The 21,904-nt window shown below is 40.9% G+C and overlaps 1 protein-coding gene and 1 non-coding gene across 2 annotated transcripts; one reads left to right on the top strand and one right to left on the bottom strand.

Moving 5' to 3' along the window:
• Positions 1-4,462: 4,462 nt before the first annotated feature.
• Positions 4,463-4,534, bottom strand: trnaw-cca (transfer RNA tryptophan (anticodon CCA)). The gene has a single exon. It is a non-coding gene; the product is annotated as a tRNA-Trp (tRNA).
• A 3,541-nt stretch (positions 4,535-8,075) lies between these two features.
• On the top strand, positions 8,076-17,778 carry mapk9 (mitogen-activated protein kinase 9). Its single transcript, XM_030781159.1, has 12 exons — positions 8,076-8,179; positions 12,112-12,263; positions 13,414-13,543; positions 13,682-13,740; positions 14,146-14,284; positions 14,783-14,948; positions 15,063-15,134; positions 16,029-16,211; positions 16,566-16,690; positions 16,815-16,878; positions 17,158-17,229; positions 17,410-17,778. The coding sequence occupies exons 2-12, from the start codon at positions 12,148-12,150 to the stop codon at positions 17,550-17,552; spliced, it is 1,269 nt and encodes a 422-aa protein (XP_030637019.1). The 5' UTR covers positions 8,076-8,179; positions 12,112-12,147; the 3' UTR covers positions 17,553-17,778.
• The last annotated feature ends 4,126 nt before the right edge of the window (positions 17,779-21,904 follow it).

The raw sequence follows: 21,904 nt of genomic DNA on the forward strand, positions 1-21,904 counted from the left end.
AAGGCCGAACTCGTCTACCACAGCAGACAAAGAGAAGTTACACTTCTTGATGAACTCATGAAACTGCTGTTCTCAGCTATAGGGCTTTGATTTGAAACCAATGACAAGCAAGGGGTCTCAACAGAAAGTACTTCATATTCTATAGCAGCCACTGCAATACAGACCCACCTTTTTCTAGATGATACATGCCACCCAGCCTACTAGGCTGGAAAATACCTGAGAACCTCCTGCCACCTTACAAATAGCAGACACCGCTGAGAAAAAAAAACTGGTATGGTGACAATTGCATCTTCAAAGTTTTTTTTTCCCAGCAGCAACAGGTCCTTTTGCCTCTCAGGGAAGGAAGGAGAAGCAAGCAGCATTGTGCTATCCATTCCCAAGAGTCAGAGAGATTATCTCTATCTTGGGCTCCCTGCTTGTGCCCCCTGATGGCGAGTAAACAAATTATGCGTACTATACCTTCCCTGAAGGTCATGGCTCAGAATTGTTATAGGTCAAGTGTAAGCCGTTTCACACACATTCACTGTGTCAGTGCGTTGTCTGAACAAACCTGGAGTTAAACATACACACATCCACTGGTACAGCTTGCTCTCCTTTTTTAATTAGTCCTCTTATACATCACATAATGGGCTCTCTGAAGAGTGACGCAGTTCAACCAGTGGTGACCCCACTACAATGTTTAACACTGAAACATTGCGTTTTTACCTGTTACTTAGGCAAGGAATGCCAGTATTCCTGCATAGATATGTCCCTTTTGTTACCACAAGCGGCTGCAATTAGGAAAGTTGTGGTGGAAAGCAGATTAACTTTTGGTTTTGCTCTGGCTGACAATGGATTGAGCATCTACTTCACTTACATGGAGAAGCTGGTTGAAAGAGAATATGACTCCAAGTCTGTAAATTCAGTGACATACAGTGCCACCCGTTGTGCTCAGTAATGACAGTGTTTCAGCATTGTCTACACCTGAGTGTACATTAAGGCTAATGGCCTCAGTGTTGGTGGTGGTGGTTCCACCTGGGCTTGTATTCATGAGGGATTTGAAATAGTGGGTAACCTCCCCTTGATTAGGTGCATCTTGCCATCCACACTGAAGAATCTTGGTCATCGCAAAATGGTCATTGGTGTTGACGCTGTGGTCATTCATCTTCTTCTGAATTTGTTTCCAGTACTGCTTTCCTTTCTTGCAGAGCCAATTCACTGAGGATTGTGCTTGCCAGAAGTGAAGCTTCATTCACCTCTCAGGCATCCAGCCTATGTACCTCGAGGATAATGGAGTCAGATCCTAAGGAAAAAATGTTGATGCTTCATTTATCAAGGAATAGTTTCCACTCTAATTTCTCCTTTTGCTAATAGCTTGCACATTCACAAACAGGAAAGTGTCTCTTAACAGCAGGCGGTGGTTTCTGTGGAAGTTTGCATTTGAAAACCATGTGCAAGAAAGAAAGAACAAGGGAGCGGCCAGTATTTTTAATGTCACTGAAGCTTAATCTATCATTTGTGATGTCATACGTGAATGGTGTCAGTTTTTGTGGGCTTTTGTACTTACACTGTCAAGAGGAAACTCTCACCCAGTGGAGTGGAGACTGCACTCTGGGCAGAATTATGGTTTAATCCTGCCTTTGGTTGCCCTGCACTGGCTGGAGAGACTGTGGTTGGCAGAGATTATATTTGTCCTGTGTGGACACACCAGGGAACATTTTATTTTATTTTACAGCGACTTGCTATCTCAAGCACAGGGCAAGATTTTTTTTAACCACAACAACAATTGTAGGGGTTTTTTTTTTACCTTGGACTGGGAGATGTGCAATTTAAGGACAGTGCGCCTGCCTCTGAATATTCCTACAACTAAAGTGTGATATGTGACCTAAAGTGACAGATGTTTTATAGGTGATGTGAACAACATGTAGTTTTGCCATTGTGCAGTTATCCACTATTAAGTGTATTTGGGAGTTATATCTTCCAGCTGTAGAGGATTTAGTGATACAACAACATGGGCACACTCCCTTGGTTTGTCATCTCATGAAGTGCGCAAACCATCTGTTTTCAGTTTTCAAGTGGCTAGTACACTGGTTCTTTCATAGGACATGTCAATGCTACTGATAGTGCATTGTGCATTCTGTTATGATTTCTGCTGGCTACCACCAAGAATGTGAGTGATTTTTATTCTGACTTAATCTACAGATTTTTTATTCTATTTGCCCTGGATAAACAAAGGTGACAATACACTGTAATCAAGCATTTGCTCGTAAATTCATAACAATGGATCTGTTCAAATTCTGTACATCTGCTTTTCTACTTACTCGAACAAAAGTGACATAATGCACTATGTTCAGTCCAAATAGTTCACATCAACATTGATATGGGTGGTGTGCTTAGTAGTGAGCACCTTTATGTTTTGCCAAGCCTATCAAGGGAAATCATTATCCTCACTGTGTTATATGGACTGTGGAAGTGATTGCAATGGCATATAACTTTGAGTAAGCAGAACTTCCTACATTCCACTGGGGGAAAAGTTACATCTTGGTCCATTTTTACATTACATTCACATTACATTTATTCATTTGGCAGACACTTATCCATGGTGACTTCATAGATCGGAAGCATGTAGCCATTAAGGAGCTGTCTGTCTCATAAATACTGAAGCTAAGTTCAGTAGCAGACCAGATACAAATGCAACAAATGTTGAAGGAAAGTAAAAGAATGACCTGCAGACAGATACAAGTGGGTCTATAATCTCATAATGCAAGCTATCATGTACCTCCAACATAAAGTATCAAAAAAAATAAGTGCTAACCTTTGTCTGTTTTAGAAGGAGGGAAATGTACATCATAAAAGTAAGTGCACACTAGACAGTATAAGCATCAGTATAGATTTATAGTATCTATAAGGAAGTGCCATGAAATATACATCATCTAAAGATAAGTAATACATTGGGACATGGAAGCTATCGACATTAGTGGGGGTCACGTGTATGGGGGTTGGTTAGTTCATGGCTGTGGAGGTGACGGTTTCACGGAAAAGGTGAGTCTTTAGGCACTTCTTGAAAACTGTGAGGGAGATTGGATGGAATTGGGCAACTCATTCTAGCAATGAGGAACCACGCATGCGAAGAGCCCAGTTTGTGACCTTCTGGTGCATGGTGGTCTAATCGCAAAACACCTCGCAGACCATAGCAGGCGGGATGGAACATACACTCACTGAGTACTTTATTAGGTATACTAATACTGGGTAAGGCCTCCCTTTGCTCTCAAAACAGCCTCAATTCTTCGTGACATGGATTCCCCAAGATGTTGGAAACATTCCTTTGAGATTCTGGTCCATGTTGACATGATTGCATCACACAATTTCTGCAGATTTGTCAGCTGCACATTCATGCTGCGAATCTCCTGTTCTGCCACATCCCAAAGGTGTTCTACTGGATTCAGATCTGGTGACTGGGAAGGCCACTGAAGAACATCGAACTCATTGTCATGTTCCTGAAACCGGTTTGAGATGACTTTTGCTTTGTGATATGGTGTATTATCATGCTGGAAGTAGCCATTAGAGGATGGGTAAATTGTGGCCATGAAGGGATGCACATGGTCAGCAACAATATTCAAATAGGCTGTGGCATTCAAGCGATGACTGATTAGAAAACATTCTCCGCACCATAACACCACTGCCACCAGCCTGGACTGTTGACACAAGGCAGGTTGGGTCTATGCATTCATGCTGTTGGCACAAAATTCTGACCCTACCATCTGAGTGTCTCAGCAGAAATCGAGATTCATCAGACCAGGCTACATTTTTCCGGTCTTCAGGTGTCCAGTTTTGGTGAGTCTGTGCCCACTGCAGCCTAGCTTTCTGTTCTTGGCTGACAGGAGTGGAACCTGACGTGGTCTTCTGCTGTTGTAGCCTATCTGCGTCAAGGTTTGAAGTGTTGTGCATTCTGAGATGCTTCTCTGCATGCCACAATTATACCGAATTGTTATCTGAGTTACTGAATTGCCTCTCTGTCAGCTTGAACCAGTCTGGCCATTCTCCGTTGACCTCTCTCATCTACAAGGCGTTTCTGTCTGCAGAACCGCCACTCACTGGATGTTTTTAGTTTTTTGCACCATTCTGAGTAAACTCTTGAGACTCTTGTGTGTGAAAATCCCAGGAGATCAGCAGTTACAGAAATACTCAAACTAACCTGTCTGACACCAACAATCATGCCATGGTCGATATTGCTGAGATAACATTTTTTCCCCATTCTAATGGTTGATGTGAACATTAACTGAAGCTCCTGACCCGTATCTGCATAATTTTATGCATTGCACTGCTGCCACCTAATTGCCTGATTAGATAATTGCATGAATAAGTAGGTGTACAGGTGTTCCTAATAAACTGCTCAGTGACTGTAGGTCCTAATGAGTGACCCGATGTATGCAGGAACAGTTCAACAATCTGAAAGCCAGCAACAGAGAGATGCAAAGAGAAATGACCCCGACGTGATTTGAACACGCAACCTTCTGATCTGGAGTCAGACACGCTACCATTGCGCCACGAGGTCTTTCAAACTTTATATTTGTGAGGTTCTATTGTTTTGCTAGATGCTGTCCTGAGGATGAGTGCACACGGGGAATTTCAAATAATATCACAGTACATTTCATGTAGCTTGGTTAGTTAGGTGTTTATCTCATAATATAAGGGTCAGAGGTTTGAGCCATGGGTGACCTTAGTAAGGGTATCTGGTCAAGTAAAATGTTATGCTGTCACATCCAAAGGACATGCCCTTAGCCCCTATACACAGAAGGGGGAGTCCCTGGTGTAAAGCGGGAACATCACAGTACATTTAGCAGGCTGTTTGAGATCATTTTGCATGACAAAAGGGGCACTGTTAATATCTTTGTAATGAGATGTCTAATGTGTTGACTGAAAGAGAACTTGGTAACCCGGGAAGTCAAAGACAGACGTCCATGAGTGAGACATCTCACGAGATTGCCTGTCCTCCTTTTTTCTGAGGAAGAGTTTGTCTCTGGAATTAATTATTGGTACTGAAAAGGAGGGTGACTGAGAGTGCAGTGTGAGGTGAGCTGCTCCCTGTGTCGCTGTGCCTTTGCGCTGTTACAGAACACAATCCAAGCATCCAATTTGGGTTTTTTGTATTTATTAAAACGCACAGCACGACATGAGCACACTTGAATTACAAAAAGGGGGTTTGGCTGAGATGGTCTGGTTTAGGTATAGGTATGTGGATGTATGTGTTTGTGTGTGTGGTTGAGTCGTCACTGACGCACACCGCATTAACTTAAACTGTCCAGGTTCTGACTTCTTCTCGCCGGAGTGGGGGTTGATCTGACGATCGGGGGGGATGCGAGTCTTATATATGCTGACCTGTATCTTTAACCCTATTGGCCGTAAGGTCAGAGGGCAGCCTGGATGGACAGGTCAGCTGGCTAATCCTGACCTGGACGAGAAGTTTATGGGTGCGGTCTTTGGTGTACGTGCAACTTGTTGACTTTGGGGTGCATCGGGGGGAGGGGGAGCTCTGCCAGCCTGCTGGAAAAATACAGAACTTGCACGGTGCATTGGTTATCCAACATGTTGAAATTGGTAGTGTGAAATGATTAACCTGACTGAAAGTACTTGTGTTTAATATGAAAAATACTGAGAGGGTTAACTGACTAAATATAGATGGTGGTGTTAAATGATTACTTTATGAAATTATGTAAGTGTATGTAAATCTGAGTTATACTTCCCTTGGACAACCATTTAAGCACTGTCTTCTGAGGCAGAGGTTCCCAACTGATGGCCCTTTTATACAGGTACTATGAAGTGTAAATCCCCATTGTACAGACAAATATGTCTAAAGACTTTTTTTAGACAGGGCTTTAGTGAATAACCACAAAAAAAGCATCTTCCTCACTGAGCTGGGATTACAGCTGGAAATTTAAATTGTAAATTGTAAACTGTAAGCCTAGATATAGCGATACCAATATGCACTGTGTCATTGCTGTTAATTTATCTTGCTCAAGGATATGAAATTTCATTCTATAGGAATTACAATAGGAAACACTGCTGCATAAATATATGCAGTACCACATACATATAGCTGTTTATACTTCAGACAGACATTACATCTGACAAAGCATTACACAGCATCCTCAGTGTTCACTGCTGGATTTCATTGAATATTAAGGATTTCATAAATTACACTTGTAGTATGCTCACAAGGACCCTGACACCAGCGGGAATCAAGCCCATATTACCTTTGTCAGGAAGCAAAAGAGTCAGATTTTGTCGACGGGATGAAATTAAGTAACATGGTTACAAGATTTCATTCAGATGTCAAAAGCTTGCAATCCAAAATAGCAATGAGTGCAAAGATGGTTTGAAAAGGGTGTTTCTGGAAGCATTAGGTCTCAATAGCATTAAGTCTGATGTCACTCACACCCTCGGGCACATGAAATGAGACGTAGAGTTCTGCTAGTCTACTTGCCAAGTATTTTTTTATGTATGTATTTGCTGAATGCATAGTACTGGTCAATGTCTGATGAAGGCTTGGCTCCAACTGTTTGACAGCTCACCTGTGTTACCTCAAGTTCCAATAAGTATCTAGGGTGTTTACTCCCCACTCAGCACAAAGAGCAAATTGAGGGTGGCCAAGTTCCAAATGGATGCTGCCTTGGCCCTAACAGCAGTTACAAGCCTACATACCATAGTGGGCAACCCCCCTCACCAATATTAACCAAAGACTGGAGAGTAATGACAGACCCACTGGCTTGCTGTCTCCTGTCAGACTGGTTGGTTCTTTTTCTTATGGGGACTGGAGAGCACATGCATGGGTTGTAAAAGAAAATGGTTGTGATCCCTAAATGCAACCACTGGAGCTGTGTTTAATCCAGAGTGAATTTACAGGGTGTCGTTATGACTGTCTCTAGTATGTCGGGGCACCATAAGCACATGAAAATGCACTGCTTCTCATTGTTTGAATTTATTAAAAATAATTGAGTCATAAAAAAAAAACACCTGTAATATCAAAGCCTCCCCACACTTCAGGGGTGTATCGTGATCATTAAGCGCATTTTTTAGCGCATGTGGGCATGACCAGTTGACACTGCGTCCAAGAGTCATTGTTTGGCAGCTGAAAGTTTGGTAAGATAAGTCTGTGCACACAGACTTAACTTTTGCGAAACGTGACAAAAAAATTCTTTTAGGCTAATTAGCCTTACATGTCAGCACTTTCCACATACAAAATCAGTATCATTACTGCATTTAACTATCGAATACAGAAGTGAGAGGTCTGCCTTGCCGTGACAGCCTTGACTGTGCTGTCAAACTTGGCTTACATGTCACTGCTAATGGAGAGCGGTAGCTGCAAGGCAAGAGTGAGGCCGACTATGATCTGTTCTTACAACCAGTCACCTTTCCCAGGCGTCGACGTTGGGTGAGAGTGGGGGCGATTCGTGCTTTAATTGAATAGAAAACGCAAATTTATCAGTGGGACTGGCATGTAATTGACTGGTGTATTGTTGTTTTGACGAGACATGTAAATATGTTTGATTAATGACAGAATTCGGGAAAATAAATAAGAATCTCTCTGTACTGTAATAAATGGTTTACTTTCCTTAATCCGATGTATTTCTGAACTCACTGAAAGCGCAGCCAAATGGACTTGTTCGAAATAATATATTTTTAAATGACGATTAAATTATCAGCTGAATTCCACTAGGCCATCAGAACATGTGAATATGTGTTAGTGGAAAAAACGAAACTAATGCAAACATACATATGGTCTGATGTTTTAAAGTACAGTTCGCGTCTAATTAAATTTACAGAGTATCACGACATCTGTGAGATAACTCTGCATTCAAACACGTTATCGTACGACCCTATGTTTCTGATTTGCCTACTTCCTTCAACTTCTGGGTTTGCAACAAAACTTGACTAGACGGCTGCGCGATTACGTCATTGTTGCTCGCATACAGAACCGTCGAAATAATTCTCCCACAAACCTCCGCCCCTACAGTCATGACCCAGACTGAGGTGCAACGCTGTGGATACCACTTAGGTAGTGATTTCAGAAGAGCCCTGGTATAACCAAGGTATTAGAAAAACCTGTTTTTATGTGTCAGTTATTACTGGCGACACTTCCGCAGTTTCGCGCGTCTGTAGTCTATGCATGGGAGTGATCTGGGGAAAGCGAGAAGAGGAGGTAGGTAATAGCTAGCAAAATGTCATCCCCACTTGACAGTCCACACGCATGTTGGAGTTTCTTGTCCAAGTTCACTGCTTTCTTAAAACATGTAAGATGTAATGTTAATAATTACAGTTGCTGTTGACTCATAATGGCGGTGCAGTCTGCCGGGAGTCACAGCCTTACTACTTGTGGGTTAGCCTGACCGCCCAGCAAAAATGCAGCAGTTTTGGCCTCAAGCTCAAGCGGCATGGATCATGATGACAAAACATTATGTCGTTAATCGACTAAGCATTAGTCGCAATCTATTGATGGAGGAGTTAGTTAGATTAGGAAAAGTATGAATGCGAACGTCATTTGTATTTGTGGAGAGGAAAAACTGTCGTTCACCGGCTTTGACTAGCAACTCCGAGGCTAACTTGCCCTTTTTAGAGAGCATGTAACTTAGTGGCAATTGGCGACCCATGTTTTCAACGAGTTGTGCGAAACTGCCAGCAAAGCCAGTCATACCGATATCACAGACGGGTCTCAAGACCTGCACGAATGAAATGTTCTTATATGAAACTGGAAGATGTCCAGAACATCCTTTAAGCAATAAAGCACTGAATATAGTTGGATTTCTGTTGGTTTGTCACTCATTAAATTGATATGCCATAGCTTTTTCTAAGAAATAACATTGAACAGAAATTTGTGATGAACTGAATTCTCCTCCCTGTCCGACCGTAGCCTCAGGCACCGATCGGTTAGTGTATCAGTTTACCCGGTGGCGTTTTATGCTTCTAATTGGCCACACCATTTCAGCTTGAATTTCAATTTGTGGATTAAAATGTCTTGCTGCTTTGCATTTGTAGTCAGTTTATTGTTTTCCATTACACGAATGCTATCCTAAAAATAAATAAATAAATATATAAATAAATAAACAAAAGCATATGAGCCTTGTCCATCTCTGCATATGCTGGCTATGGCTGCCACTGTCCAGTCATGTTTTCAGAAGCATCTCGGTGTCTGCTTACTACATATCTGGGATCATTCTGGTACCTCTTTGATGCAGAAGAGATATTTATCATTATATCATGAAGTATCACTGATTTAATAAATTATAGTTCATTAGACGGAGCCCATGGAGTGAAATGTTTTAATTAGGTATAATATTATGGTGATGTCACATCCAAAGAGGAAGGTTCTTTGGTTGAGCCATCCTAGGTCACCAGAGTAGTGCCATACCATAGGGCTCTTAGCCTCTTCCGCTTGACCTTTCCTCAGAGATTTCAATAGAGCACGTGTGTTTCATTGTGCGTGATAGTGCTTATATGAGCATAAGTGTGTATTGTGTTTTAGCTGAATGTCTGCCCAAATGGTTGAGTAAGCGACTTTAGACAATAACAACTGTCCCTAGTGTGTTTGTGTGTTCTCACAATTGACCTAAAAGAAGGCTCTGTTTGTGTATCACATGCCAATTTTGCAGACCTGTTTGATACAGAACACTGATTTTTTAGGGTGTCTCTCATCAGGATGCCTCTCCCATCAGATACACACACACACACACACACACACACACACGCGGGTGCACACATACACACACAAAAACACACGCACACACACACACACACACACACACACACACACACACACACAGGTGATGTAATGGCTCGGCTGCAGCAGAAAGGGATGTAGTTCAAAACATTCCTGTTCTGCATTCAGTGCTGAGGAGGGGAAAAATGGAGCCCTGATATGTTTAGTTTTTATAGAGGGATAAATGTGATAAGGGGTGTGGCAAGGAGTTGATATACCTGTTTGGTGCAGTATTTGTGGCAAAAACAGGACCAAGCTTTTATCAGCGTGATTTACCGCTGCTGGAGGAGACAGGCTAGCAGGAGAGTAATTCACTGAGAGAGGCACTGCCCGGCGGCACAATCTGAACTCCACTCCTCCAGACTCAGAGTCTCAGAGAAAGAGAAAGAGAAAGAGAGAGAGATGTGTGTGCATGTCATCTTGCCCAAGGATCCTGTGTGTCAGGCAGCATCATAGAGATAACTAGAATCAGGTCCAGCCAGCCTGTGGGTTATGTGTGTGCGTGTGCGTGTGTGTGTATGCATACTCTTTCATTGTTTTGTATGTCTGTCCATTTATATTCATACATTCTAAAATTCTATGACTGTGTACATGCCTGTGGTGCTGGAATGTCAAGATGCATATGAAATGCATGACCAAGCATTTAGTCTTAAAGTAAATGCTGTTACAGTTAAGATGGGTTGAGGATGTTACTGCGTAATCTGGCAGATGACTGGTATGAGCCTTCAGTGCTGACTTATAGACGCTTACTTAACAGGACTGTTCTCATGTCATATTTCTTCTGTAATAAGGAATATTTGGAGTGAAACGTTTTGTAAGGAGGGTCTGTGATTCAGTTATTTTCTTGCCTTCTGAAGTTGGCTTTTCTTCATAACAGTGACATGTACACATAGCATTATCTTGTAGTGAAAATGCAAGTTGCTTGACAGACTGTTTACCATCATGTTTGTCTGGAGTCTGTCCATGACCACTCACTGTAAATATGAGTCTATTGCTTCACTGCTTTGGACAGGCTGAGGGGTGTATGTGTGTGGGGAGGGGGGCATTCCATTAAGATATTAGATTATTGAGTGCACTATAACTCGATTATGTTTATCTATGCCCAGATTGGATAAAATGGCATACAGAAGGTGGCTCTCAACCTTAATGTGAGAACACACAAACTAGTGTAGCTTGGCAGTGTGTAGAAGCTCTTTCTCCCTCCCTACTTAGGCGCACCTGACTCAGCTTAGCAAAATGCTGAAAAAGAAGAATCATGCAGATAGTATATGCATATTAAGCACTGAAACAAAACCCTATTGGTTTACAACCCTCCAGATGAATGAATGACTAATTGTGTGTTGTGCTGGTTCCAGTTGTTGTGTTCTCCAACGTATCCTACATACAGTGGGTCAGATTATATAGAATTGTTAACCAAGTCCAGTAGTTTATTATACAAAAGTTGAACAAAAGTTCCTGTGGTGGCTTCCAGACAGAAATATGTAAAATACAGAGGATTTTCTTTGATAGTTTTTTTTTTCACTGCTGGAGAAGAAAGAGAGAGGTTGCTCATTCTGTTGCGAAAGGGTTCTGTCTTGTACTAATGGCTGTTGATGTGTTGAATTCATAGTGAATGAAACAGACTAGAATCAAAGGACATTCCAAGATGAAAAAGCTTTTGAGAATCTGTTTGGGTGACAGATTTTTCTCTCTGATTTGTGAAGGGATGATTTTACGTAAAAGAAAAGGGAAAAGATGAGAGAAAATGTAAAAGCCAATGTCAGTCTGTGAACCTAAACAGCGCCTTGTAGAAAGGGGGTAAATATCTTGTAGTCTGAACGGTGAGGGAAAAGTGAGGGTGCCGTCATGAAAAATCCCGAGAGGTTTGAAGAAAAGATAGAAGATAGGAGAGACACAGAGAGAGTGAAGGAGTAGAAAGAGAGATACAAAAACGAGAGATGTTCAGAGGAAAGGTCCAAGACACAGGGTTCAGCTCAGCTTAATCAGTTCTTCACTCTTACGTAAACTGCAGGGCAAAGTCTAAGCCAAATTATATCTCAGGCTGTGTGTGTGTGTGTTGTGTGTTGTATGTGTGTTTGTGTGTGTTTATTTGTGTGTTTGTGAGTGTGTGTGGTTAGACTGTAGCTTTAGCTCTTTGTTCTGGTACAGTCTTGGCTCTGCAGTAGCATTTAATCCTCTTCTTTATCCTGCCCTATTCCTCACAGTCCCTATGCAGTATGTGTGTGAATCATTGGGAATGAGTCACCACATTGACCAGTATCATCAGTGGATGTAACCAACACTTGAGGAACATTCTGTAACTAGGCTATTTAATGAGTGAGTTTGACATCTCACAGGCACAGCTAAACTGGATTGGTGCTCTGGTTTGTCCGTAACAGGTTTGATCTGTTCAGCGGTGCCCAGTGGGAGGAGTCATGACTGAGAGGGAGGGGCACTTCTATAGTGTGCAGGTGGGTGACTCCACCTTCACCGTGCTCACAAGGTACCAGCAGCTCCGTGCCATTGGTTCTGGAGCCCAGGGCATTGTCTGGTGAGTGGGCAGTTTGTTCTCCAAACTCATCTAACCTCCCCCTTTTCATCCTAGCTCTTCTGCTCAGATATAACCATCGACGTGGGTGACTCAGAAGATACAGGCTGTGACTTACTCCATTTAAAGTTATTGCTGACAAAATGTAGACTACACATTTTGGAATCTTTGTCTGCTTTTGACAGCTTCATTGTTCATTGTTAAATCTGCCGCGCATTGTATATTTTATGCTGTTGTTTTACTGAGTTTTTGTAATTTACTCTCTCATTGTCATGTTTCACATGCTCCCTAAAAGCATAGGCAGCACCCTACTAGTATTTCAAATTATCATCATTGTTTATCATTGCCTTTGGAAACAAAAAACACCCACACTCAAAATGGTACATCTGTTCAAAGTTCATCTCATTAATTTTCACAGTTTTTCATTTCTGTATACTCATACACTCACAGCTTTATTTGTGAATTGGCTGTTCTCCTGTGTAACAGAGGTGACTGTACTAATGTACCAATAATTAGGCTCCTCAGGGCGACACCAACATGAAGTCTGGTTTATGTATGATTTTCATTTTTTTTTCTTCTTATGTTTCATTTGTATGGAAAAGATTTGCTCATTCATTGATATTTTGTTTGTGATCATCTGGTGTCACCTCAAAGTTCCATACATCCTCTTCTTTGTTTTTTTTTTTTTGGGGGGGGGGGGGGGGGGGGGGGGGGGGGGGGTTGAAGGTGGTATGGGAGGCGGAGCTAAAGCTTTATGAGGGCTCTATTACACTCACTCAAGTCAGTCTTGTGCTGGTTTTGAGTTGAGGAAATACATTTAAAGTGCCCTGTTTTTCATTTTTGATTTGTGAAACATAGATGATTTTCTTTAATGCTTTTTTTGCTGCTAGAGAAGAAAAAGACAGATTGCTCATTCTGTCGCAAAAGGGTTCTGTCTCTTGCCAATGGCTGTTGATGTATTGGATTCATAGTGAAGTACTAGTACATAACACTTTAAAATGTGTAAAATCTATTGTATGGTTACTTTGCCTATGGATACTGTGCCATGTTTTTAATTTGGCAAATTTTGTTCCCTTTGAATAACCAGTTTACTGTGTGGCATAATAATAATTTATGGTCTCTCTCCATCCCTCCTTCTGCCCTTCCCTTTAAGTTCGGCTCTGGACACCGTTTTGGGAATCCCCGTAGCAGTGAAGAAACTGAGTCGACCCTTTCAGAACCAGACTCACGCCAAGCGGGCCTACAGAGAACTGGTGCTGCTCAAATGCGTCAACCACAAAAATGTATGTCACGACTGCACCATCACATTTCATGGTCCGGTGGAGAACAGCGGTGGCTAGACGTATGTTGTCAGTCTAACCGTCTTCCCTCAACCTTTATCTCACCTCCCCACCCCCCCGAACCCCCCCTCTTTTTTCCAGATTATTAGGTTGCTCAATGTCTTCACACCACAGAAGTCGTTGGAAGAGTTCCAGGATTTGTAAGTCCTGATTTGTTAATGTATTTGTGCTTACCTTTTGCTTAGTAAGCAGTATTATACTGCCTGAGGGATGCTGGGAATTGTTCTCTGAGGGCGTTTTTGTAGCAACTAAGTGTGCACACCATACATATTGGAGACGTTCCATCTCTTTCATCTTATTTTACAGTTACAGCTTATGACTTTGTGTTTGTTAAATGGGGTAGATTAGGGCTCAGCCCGGGGGTAGGTAAGTCCTTATGTAGATAGCTACATCCAACAGCTGCTCTCTTCAGTTTTGAAGATCATCTGGTATTTTTCTTGTCAGCGTTCGGCCCCTAAAACCATGAGAACAGTCCAGAGCCTTATTACCATTAGAAATTGCTGAACCAGAGTGTTGTATGAATATAGAGCATGTGGTTTTCTCAGGTACCTGGTGATGGAGTTGATGGATGCCAGCCTTTGTCAAGTGATCCACATGGACCTGGACCATGAGAGAATGTCCTACCTGCTCTACCAGATCCTGTGTGGCATCCGACACCTGCATTCAGCTGGCATCATCCACAGGGTACGTACCCACCAGGGGATGGCAAACCACCACACGGGGGTGTGTGTGTATATATATGTGTGTGTGTGTATATATACTGTATATATAGATAGATACAGACACACACACACACACACATATATATGTGTATATATATATATATATATATATATATATATATATATATGTAAGTGCTTTAGATCTGTGAGGCTCTTATTCACAGTTGATTAGTATCAGCTCATCTGGTTTTTGCCAAAAGTCCGTAGGTGTTTTGCAGCTGTGAATATGTGGAGGTGCTTAATTATAAATGCTTGATTCCAATGTAATATTAAAATTAAACCTCATCTATCTATCTATCTCTCTCCATGTGTACACACACACACACACACAGAGAGAGAGAGAGATGTGACTGTCATTAGACCAAATTTGAATGAATGGTATGTTGGGACACTAGCACTATATTGTGTTATCACCATGCGAATTAGAGTGTGAACCTCATCTCTGTGTTTCTGTGTTTAGGATCTGAAGCCCAGTAACATAGTGGTGAAGTCCGACTGCACTTTAAAGATCCTGGACTTTGGGCTGGCCAGGACTGCATGCACAAACTTCATGATGACTCCGTATGTGGTGACCAGATATTACCGAGCCCCTGAGGTTATCCTGGGCATGAAGTACAAAGAGAACGGTAAAACTGTTGCTCTCTGACCACAATGTCGAGGGGTTCTTTTGGGGGGGGGAGTGTGCTTCATGAAGGTAAACTGTGTGTGTGTGTGTGTGTGTGTGTGTCTTTGTCTTACAGTGGATATCTGGTCTGTGGGCTGTATCATGGGAGAAATGGTCAAAGGAAGCGTCATATTCCAGGGCACAGATCGTATCTTTTCAACAAGTTCTCTCTCTCTCTCTCTCTCTCTCTCTCTCTCTCTCTCTCTCTCTCTCTCTCTTTCTCTCTCTCTCTTCTCTTCTCTCTCTCTCTCTCTCTCTCTCTCTCTCTTCTCTCTCTTCTCTCTTCTCTCTCTCCCTCCCTCTCTCTCTTTCTTTCTCTCTTTCTCTTTCTCTCTTGTATGGGTGTAAAAATGTTAATGAAATATGCAGTTTACATCCTAAAACTCAGAAAGCTGTGAGGTGTCAGAACTGACTTCCTTTTCAGTTCATTCATACTAGCCACTTCCTTTGATTTGCAGTGTTAGGTTTTATGCAGCAGCAAGAACATGGCCGTAAATGCATTAATTGGATAAAAATAGAAAGCATTGTCTTGAGTGGGTAAGAGTGTGTCCATAGTAGTCTGTGTGTATGTGCTAATTACATTAAATATTGTCAAATATTAAAATAACACCTTTTTAAGGGGAAATTACACGCTTTTTCACCCACGTTGTTTCAGGGAAATTCCTCCTTGCTGACATAGTCAGTTTTTACGGTTGCTTTCTTGCAATTGAATAAACATGATTATTCATATACCAAAATGTATACTTTTTTTTTTGTTTTTGATTTCAGCATGTGGTTTAAAGAGCAAAATTGCTGTGGGTAGTTTAGTAACATATGCTTAAAGTGAGTTGGAGGCTGTTAAGTGCTGTTTTTGAAAATTAAAAAAAAAAAAATGATCCAAAGTTTCGTTTAAAAAACATCTTCAGGACATACACCCAGGTGAACATTGTCAGGACATATCCCAGTAGCTAAGTTCTCCATCATCTGCTCTCTTCAGAGGCATGGAAGGGTTTTTTTTCAACAGCATATTCAAAGTTTGTGTCTTTAACCTGCCCCGTCTCAGATATTGACCAGTGGAACAAGGTCATAGAGATTTTGGGCACACCCTCTCTGGAGTTCATGAACCGTTTGATGGAGACAGTAAGGAACTACGTAATGAACAAGCCTCAGTTCCCAGGTGTGAGCTTCAGCGAGCTCTTCCCAGACTGGGCCTTCCCAAACGAAACCGAACACGACAAACTTAAGAGTGAGTCCCCTCTGCTCTTTGTTCTCTTTGTTTCTCTGTAGCCTTCGCTGGTTTTCCCTTTAAAGCCTTACACGCTTACATTACAGTTTTACTTGTCTAAAACCCTCTTACCTTGCTTTTTATTATCTCTGTATGTGACACCTCTGTATGCTAATAAATTTATATGAGACAGTGGGAGTTGACAAACTGAGGAGAATTTGATGCACCAAGTGACAGATATTCGTCCATTTCATCCATTCCCTGACACTAAAACTGAGTCCAGTGTTACAGAATGTTCCAATACACAGGCTACTACTTTAAACTAAACACTGTTAAATATAATCTTTTTTATACTGCTCGCTGTTGTTACTGTAGCCAGTCAAGCTCGGGACCTGCTCTCCAAGATGCTAGTGATTGATCCTGAGAGTCGTATCTCAGTCCAGGAGGCTCTGAACCACCCCTACATTCACGTGTGGTACGATCCAGCTGAGGCTGACGCGGTCAGTAGAACTTCCATGTCTATGGTCATTCTCGTAGAACTCTGCGTATTTGGTTCAGTCGTGAGTTGAGGGAGAACAACGCTGTCTAATTGACCTTTTTTCCTCATGTGTGTTTTCTCTGTAGCCTGCCCCACAGATATCAGACAAGCAGTTGGAAGAGAGGGAGCACAGCATTGAACAGTGGAAAGGTACTTTCTCCTTTACTGCCACAGGCCTGTATATGGATGCTATTATCTGTAGCAAAACAACATCCTGCAGGTGTCTACAGCTTGTCTGAGGACCTTTTTTCCTCACGTCCTATCCTGCGTGTGCTTCCTCACAGCTGTCTTTGAATTTAAAACAGTTTTGTATGGATGTTTTAGAGTTATTTTCAGATATATAGTCGTCAGCATCTCCTAATGCTTATGTCACTGGCCCGTGCTATTGTGAATGACTACGCAAATGCATATCTCCTCTTTCTCTTAAAGAGCTGATCTATAAAGAAGTGATGGACTGGGAGGAGAGGAACAAAAATGGAGTGCTAAAGGAGGAGTGTGTCTGTAAGTGATCTTCAGCAAAGGAACACATTAATCTTTCCTTCATTCTTAGTACTTGATTTTGGGCTGTCTGACCTCTCAGAGCATGCTGTAATATCCTGTAATTATGTACAGTGTATGGATCATATAGACTATATTTGTGCTTGCGTTTACGTTTGTGACTGTGTTCTGTTCGTTTTGCAGTCGACGGAGTGGCAAACAGCAGTGCCACACCCTCCCAGTCCTCCTCCATAAACGACATCTCATCCATGTCCACTGAGCAGACACTGGCTTCTGACACTGACAGCAGCTGCGTAGATACCCTGACTGCATCACTAGAGGAGTGATCATGAACCTCCTACACCCCGTCTCTCTCTCTCTTTTTCCCTCTCTTTCTGTGTCATCATATCACTCCCATTTTTTCTATCTGTCCCAACCGTGCTGCGGTCTTTGCCCAAAGGATTGCGGGTTGTGGGTTTTTCTTTTTTCTCATCCTTTAAAGGGACTTTTAAATTGCTGGTTATTGTTTTTTGTTTTTTTTTCCCCCTGTGTAAACTCACATCAGCAGTTTAAGTGTTTAGTTCAGTCAGAGTAGATACCTCAAAAAAAAAAAAAAAAATTCACACAGCCTTTAAGCAAGCTGTTCTATCTGAACCACCATTTCTTTCATATCTTGAAACATGTCCAAGTTTGTACGGACAGATGGTTAAGACTTTTTACTTCCAAAATGTCCCCCCCTTCAGCTGGCAGTATTGATTATTCTAATGTAGCACTGTGGCTAGATTATCATAATATAGCACTGTGGCTAGATTTCTCTTCCCAGGCTCTCAATCTTTCTCTCACTCTTTTTCTCTCTCTCTCTCTTTGCCATTAAAAATGGAACTTTTAATTCCTGTTTCATGAGGTTGCTCACCTGAAACAAGCACAGATCCAATAGCTAAGCTACTTTACAGCAAGTGTCAGACTGTAAGACGTTTTAAAGTTCTCTCTGTTTAAAGTATTGCTGCATGTTACTAGCAAGAAACACTTACGCAAAAGACTTGTTGAAAATAAGGGACTGTATTCTTACTCTTACGCATAAGATCATAAGATTTTCACACAAGGCTGCTCCAGCAAAGTTGGATGGCTCATCTGTGCTACTAACAATGGAGAATAAAATATTCACCCTAGAGCTTAGTGTTGCGATGCCACACAAAAACTGAGCTGTAATAATTGTGATGCAAACACATTTCAGTGGCCTTGGCGAATGTCAGTGGAAAAGCAACATCTTTTGTTTGATCAGCGATTGGTTTGGCCTTAAATCTTAAATTAAATTTCAATTTAGTAATGCTCAAAATGATGTCTGTGAAATACAGAATGGATTTTTTTTTTTTGCGTACTGTTGTATTATTGTTTTAATTGTAAAACTTGATTGAGAACTAGAACAAAAAATATTTTCAGTATATATAAAATACAATTAGGATTACAAACATACATTCCTAATACAGAAATTACTATTACAATCATTCTTATTCTGAGGCCACATCTGCAATCCAACTTTGTTACCAGTCTCTGGGAATTATTATTATTATTTTTTTTTTGTAATATAAGGGCCCATGTATGTCTTTTTTTTGCATGATACAGGCCACAGACAGCAACTTTGCATTTGAAAGGAAAAAAAATTCAAACTTCAGAGTTGAGCAGGAAATCACAAAAGAGAGTCCAAGATCCCACGTTTGTTGTTATCCACTTAGACAGCAGTAGTACCTGCGTCTCTTTACATAGATGAATGTGTTCAATTCCAACAAGAGACTTGCATCTCACATATATAGATATTGTAGTAATGTATATATGTATGTAAAGTTTGTGTCAATGTTCACTTTTTTTATTTTGTGGAAATTTTACAGTTGCTCCAAAAATGATTTGGCAGAAGCACTATACAAATCTACACGTCCGATCATTTGAAACAAACCATTTTGGAGGAAATGAGAAAATAAACCACTTTTCAGCGAGAGGAACAGACAGGAGCAGAGAGTTTTGATCCTCGTGAAATTAGTGAAATGTTTTTGTTGTGCTCTCATCCAGATGGAAAAGCAACAAACTATGGAGGCAAGTCTTTTTCTCAACACCAGTAGTACTCTTAGTCATTCCACACATAACCTCAGACAGAGCAGAGTAAGATATCTGAAGACTCCATTGATTAGATATCTCAAGATTTGTACATTTAAATGGATGCACCAAGTGCTTTTATTGTTTTACCACTGATTTGAGTTTTTATCAAGTCAAGAGTGACTGACTTTTTTTTTCCCCAATGCAATTTAATGTAGAACTTTGTTTGTCAATCAGATTTGTCTGAGCACCTCCCCACTGGTTGCCTCATTTTAAAGATCACTGTCCTTCCCGAAAAAGGCACGTACGATTGGTTAGGAGTGTCCGGCTCGCGATGGACATACTGCACTATATCAAGATGAACCCCTGGGCTTACTGTAGACAGACATTACATTTCACTGTATCTTTAGAGTACCATAGCCCTTTCAATCATTCAGCATCTTGATGTTTTCTCCATGGCATCTTTTTTTTTTTTTTTTTTTTTTTTTAAATGAGGTACTGACCAGCCAATGTCTCTTCCGTTTAGCTTTCACTTTAGAGGTTTGTCACAACCCTACCGATATATTTTTACACTGTACTTTTAAGTCCCATTGTCCAATGCGGAACTCCATTGACAGATGGCCAGACCATCCCAAAACCTAAGTACATGACGATCTACAGATATCCGTGAAATTCTGATCTACCTCCTGCTTGGGGAGATGGGTGGAGTTCTTTTTTTTTTTCTTTTTTTTTCCTTCTTTTACATTTGTTTTTTTTTTTGCTATTTCTACGTTAAGCCCAGTGGAGCTGTAGTGCTTAGATAATGGATATCAGGGCCCTCTCTGATGAATTGGGTCTTTGTAAAACAATCAAAACCACACCTTCATTCTACCCACCATTACAGTGCTTTACATTTCACTCCCCCATGCCTTAAGCCACTCGTGAGGGTCTGTCTGTTCCAGGGCTCTAGGTGGGACAGTTAAATGGGGGGAAAAAAGCATTTTTTCTCTCTTGACTGGTTGGTTTGTGCACCATTACAGAACTGCCTTCTATCTATCTATCTATCTATCTATCTATCTATCTATCTATCTATCTATCTATCTATCTATCTATCTATCTATCTATCTATCTATCTATCTATCTATCTATCTATCTATCTATTTAACAGTTGCCATTACAAATGTTACATGCTTCTCACTTGTGGCAGAGAGATGGATTTGATCACAGTGCAGTGTCTTTGAGTTGAGTTTGCCTTTGCGCTCTTGCCTGCATAGTCTCATTTGGTGCTTTTTTTTTGTACTGTATATTAATATCACAATCAGGCATGATCTGTGCATTTTTAATTTTCTAACATTTGTATTAGGGTTTTATTTGCTGGCTTTGTTTTTAGTTTAGACTTCTGTCACTGAAACTCTAAAATGAACACTAGATTTGGATTTTGTCATCTTATGACTCCACACTGACTGTGAAAATGCTCACAAAATCTCAAGGGCTTCTGTTATCTCCCACCCACCCTCCTTGGGGAGAGTGTCTATTTGTATGAATGAGTGCTTGTGCCACTATTACAGTCTATATCACAAGATAAAAATGGAACAAGTACTGGCTTCAATAGTACATGTCTAGATCTTTTTTTTCTCTCCAAAAACCCTAATTTGACTTTCGGACACACATTATCTCTGACCGGATTGCTTAGAAAAGTTGAAAAAAAAAAAACCCCAAAACAATCAAAGCTTTCATTCTTTTCTTTTTTTTAATCATTTATCTTTTCATTTATCAAAACTTGCTCATCAAATCCTTTAAAAACAGAAAGATATTTACTAACTGCTATGTATCTGTAATGTATTGCTTTCTGTATTGCTTTCTGTGTGGTTTGTATTGTGTTATGTGAGGGCGCCCTCTAGACGGAACATGGTGAATGTCCATGACGGCACCCGGTCTGAAACATATGCAAAATCTCAAAGAGACCGATCAAAATGAACGAGAATGTCTTTAGCAATGGATCAGATCCATTTTTTTTCTGTTTGAGCAAAAGGGGAAAAGAAATAAACAAATGTCTGTAACAATGGCCAATAAATTGCTTAGACAGGAGACGCGATGTGTCCACTGCAGTGTTCTTTGTTTTATCACCTCTTTTGCACCATAGAAATGAAAAGTCAGTTTGTGTGTTTAGTCTATATGAATATACAGTATATTGTATAACAATAATATAGAATCTAGATGAATAATTCAAGTTATATAAATTGATAACATGCCCCATATATCAGTAGGAGCTCCAAATGTCAGTAGTAGTAAATAAACCTTCAGTCTACCACAGAGTGCTCCATAGTACCCTTTACCCATCAATGCGTAGAAAAGACAGACCTGCCTGAAACTTACATTACTCACTTTTAAGTATCCATGCTTGTAAGAAATACTTACATCTTAAATAATTTAAGACCATTCCGCTGTCACTGATTTAAAGCCTCGTTTCACAGACCTGATTCCTTTACATGACAAATTGGCACTATATTCTGGATACAACATATGTGTTCACTTTAGGGGACGGAGTGCCATCATCTGTGCCTAAACACAGGTATACATTAGACGCAGTCTGACGTCATTCTCTCATTAACACGGATCGGTTTTAGAGTCT

This window comes from Chanos chanos, chromosome 8 (assembly GCF_902362185.1).
Source record: "Chanos chanos chromosome 8, fChaCha1.1, whole genome shotgun sequence".
NCBI lineage: Eukaryota > Metazoa > Chordata > Actinopteri > Gonorynchiformes > Chanidae > Chanos > Chanos chanos.